The 3,314-nt window shown below is 35.4% G+C and overlaps 1 protein-coding gene across 1 annotated transcript; it reads left to right on the plus strand.

Annotated features, from left to right (window-relative positions):
* The first annotated feature begins 622 nt into the window (after positions 1-622).
* Positions 623-1,882, plus strand: LOC148939621 (phosphoglycerate kinase-like). The gene has a single exon (XM_089106927.1). The coding sequence runs from the start codon at positions 623-625 to the stop codon at positions 1,880-1,882; it is 1,260 nt and encodes a 419-aa protein (XP_088963053.1).
* The last annotated feature ends 1,432 nt before the right edge of the window (positions 1,883-3,314 follow it).

A 3,314-nucleotide genomic window follows, 5' to 3' on the forward strand; every position in this document is an offset into this window, starting at 1 on the left:
TCCGAATTCCTGTAAAGAACTTCCCAAAATATCATTTTATCGTTCCGACTAAATGAGATAATAACCAACACTTCTGAATCAGTTGGAAACGTCAATTTCAACGCACTTGCCAATTTTCTTTTAAACGATTTTTTTCATTTTTGGTTACTATAAACCAGGGTTCTTCCTTTACTAGGTTCCATCTACTTCTGAAATCATGCGCTAATGCAATCGTGATGAGGACTTTTAATTTCCTATCTAGAAACCATTCTAGGTTCCCATAACCATTTATTTAGTTTATTTCATTCTTCAGTTCAAAGTTGCAATTTTCTGCTGGAACCAGACTTTTTTTCGTGTACCTCCTAAAGTGTGTATTTCTTTAACCGTTGTCTTAAATTTCCAAAGAAAATAAATCAATTTTTTTTATTATAGTTTTCAGTTCAGAATTGCTAGAGTCATTATACAAACTGCAAAAATATTTAAGATGTCTCAGCAATAATATTTATTTTTTAATTCAAACTAGAAAAATACCTGACATTTTTTCATTAGTTTTGTTTTTTGTTCGCTTTAAACAACTCGATACGTGATTTTATGGGGTCAAACTTTAAAACAAACATATTGGTAAAATAATTGTGACGATTATATGAGTTTTAATAAGCTAACTATTGAACATGTTGATTTGAAAGATAAAAGGATATTAATCAGAGTGGATTTTAATGTTCCTATAAAACATGGAGAAGTTATTGACAACCAAAGAATTGTAGCTAGTCTTGATACAATAAATTATGTGTTAGACAAAGGTGCGAAATCCATTGTGCTGATATCCCACTTAGGTCGCCCAAATGGACGGAGAGAAGATATGTATTCTTTGAAACCAGTTGCAAAAGAGCTTCAGAGACTTCTTGGACGGAAAATCGTCTTCATCGATGACTGTGTTGGAGAGAGTGCTATGTCTCATTGCAGCAATCCTTCAAAAGGCTCTGTTATTTTACTGGAAAACCTCCGTTTTCATAAGGAAGAAGAGGGAGGTGGGATAGATTCTTCCGGAAACTACGTAAACTCCAATCCCAATGATGTGTTAAGATTTCGCAAGTTACTAAGAAGACTTGGAGATATTTATGTAAATGATGCTTTTGGGACTTCACACAGGCCACATAGTTCAATGATGGGAGATGAATTTGATATTCGGGTAGCTGGACATTTGCTTGCAAAAGAAATACAATATTTCTCACACGTTGTTATTGCACCAGAACGTCCCTTCCTTGCCATATTAGGAGGAGCTAAAATTAAAGATAAAATACCCCTAATTGAAAGTCTCATTGATAAAGTTGACTCAATAATAATTTGTGGAGGGATGGCATTCACATTCTTGAAAGTTATACTTAAAATGAAAATCGGAAGCTCTCTATTTGATAATGAAGGTGCAAAAATAGTGGAAAAGTTTATGGAGAAGGCTCGAGAAAAGAATGTTGCTCTGCACTTTCCAGTTGACTTTATAGTAGCCAATCAATTTTCAGATAATGCTGAGACTGAGTATAAGACAGTTGAGGAAGGGATACCACAAAACTGGATGGGCTTAGACTGTGGCCGAAAGTCAGTTAAAAAGTTTCTTGGGCCCATCTCTAAAGCCAAAACGATAGTATGGAATGGCCCGATTGGCGTCTTTGAGTTTGAAAAATTTTCAAGCGGCACAAAAGCAATTATAGATGCTCTGGTAGAAGCCACTGCTAGAGGTGCAAAAGTGATTATTGGGGGTGGTGATACGGCTGCTTCCGCTGCAAAATTTGGAGCAGTAAATAAAGTCAGCCATGTTTCCACTGGTGGTGGTGCTAGCATTGAACTCTTAGAGGGCAAAGCCTTACCTGGCTTAGTTTCCCTCAATGACATAAGTAGTAAAAGGTAATACAATTTCACGAGAACTCCAAATATGGAAGACAATTGGAGTCCAGCCAGAACATCTAAAAATAGCCTATGACGATAAATCTACTCATGTTGCTAGCGCAACTCTAAATATGGAGAATTAAAAATAACCAAGAGGCCTTAACAACCGCTCATAGAAACCAGAACTAATATATGGAAGGATATTAAATATAATTCATATTAGTAACAGAATAGAATTCCGAGAGAGAAGAGTTTGATTATACTCGTTTCTATTTGACAATATATATATTTACAATAATGAGTGGTATGTTTACACTATTAGTTGATAGTGGAGCTGTGAACAACTATCTACGATGTTCCAGTGCCAAGCTATCTCTGGAAACAAAGAAAAGAGAAAAAAATATCCCGTTTAGGCAGAACGTTGTAGTAGCTTCCACTTTTCTTGATTTTTTAGTACTGATTTTTTAACTTGCGTGTAGCTTGCTTTGATCTAACCATTATGTATTCATGAATGAGACCATTTACAGTTTTGACGTTTCTTATATAGTAATTATGACGTCACTACATCAAAAATACAGTTTTTATTGGAAAAATTTATTCTCTTTTAGAAATAATTTATTTTAGTTACTATAGATTTTTAACCCAATTAATTTCCTTTAGGATGAGCTATTGAACAACCCTCTACGATGTTCCAGTGCCAAGCTATCTCTGGATACAAAGAAAAGAGAAAGAAATATCCCGTTTGGGGAGACTAACGTGGTTAAAGTCAATTTTCTTGATTTTCAAGCCAATATATTTCCCTTGCTGTTCAAGCCAAGGGACAGAAAGTTTCCTATAAAGGGATTTCGGACAAGGCGGTTCTAATGGTGTACTTTTTGTTTTGATCTGACTCCTTTTTTAGGAGCTATGGGTTTTTATATTTCTTAACATTGGACGTGATCGTCTCTTACTAGGTTGCTAGCTACCGCTGCAACCCGGATCCCTTGCTATTCAAGCCAAGGGATAGAGAGTTTCCTATGTACGGCTTTCGGACAAGGCTGTTCTAATGGTGTACTTTTTGTTTTGATCTGACTTTTTTTTAGGAGCTGTGGGTTTTTATATTTCTTAACATTGGACGTGATCGTCTCTTACTAGGTTGCTAGCTACCGCTGCAACCCGGATTTTACTATGGGCTAAGGTTCGTTCTTTACTGTAATTTTATTGATGTCATGGCGCAATGATATTATTTCATGACGTCTTCAGAAACAACAATATAATTCGTGTTTTCTATTCACGTCATAACTCTAATATAAAACTATGATGCCATTCATTATTTATCTAGTAGGGTTTCAGACAAGGTAGTTCTAATAATATACTTTTGTTTTGATCTGACTCTATTTTTAGGAGTTTTGGGTTTTTATATTTCTTAGCATTGGACTGATCGTCTCTTACTAGGTTGCTAGCTACTGCTGCAA

The sequence above is a fragment of the Artemia sp. Qi Xiang Cuo genome, chromosome 21 (genome assembly GCF_049724085.1).
Source record: "Artemia sp. Qi Xiang Cuo chromosome 21, ASM4972408v1, whole genome shotgun sequence".
Lineage (NCBI taxonomy): Eukaryota > Metazoa > Arthropoda > Branchiopoda > Anostraca > Artemiidae > Artemia > Artemia sp. Qi Xiang Cuo.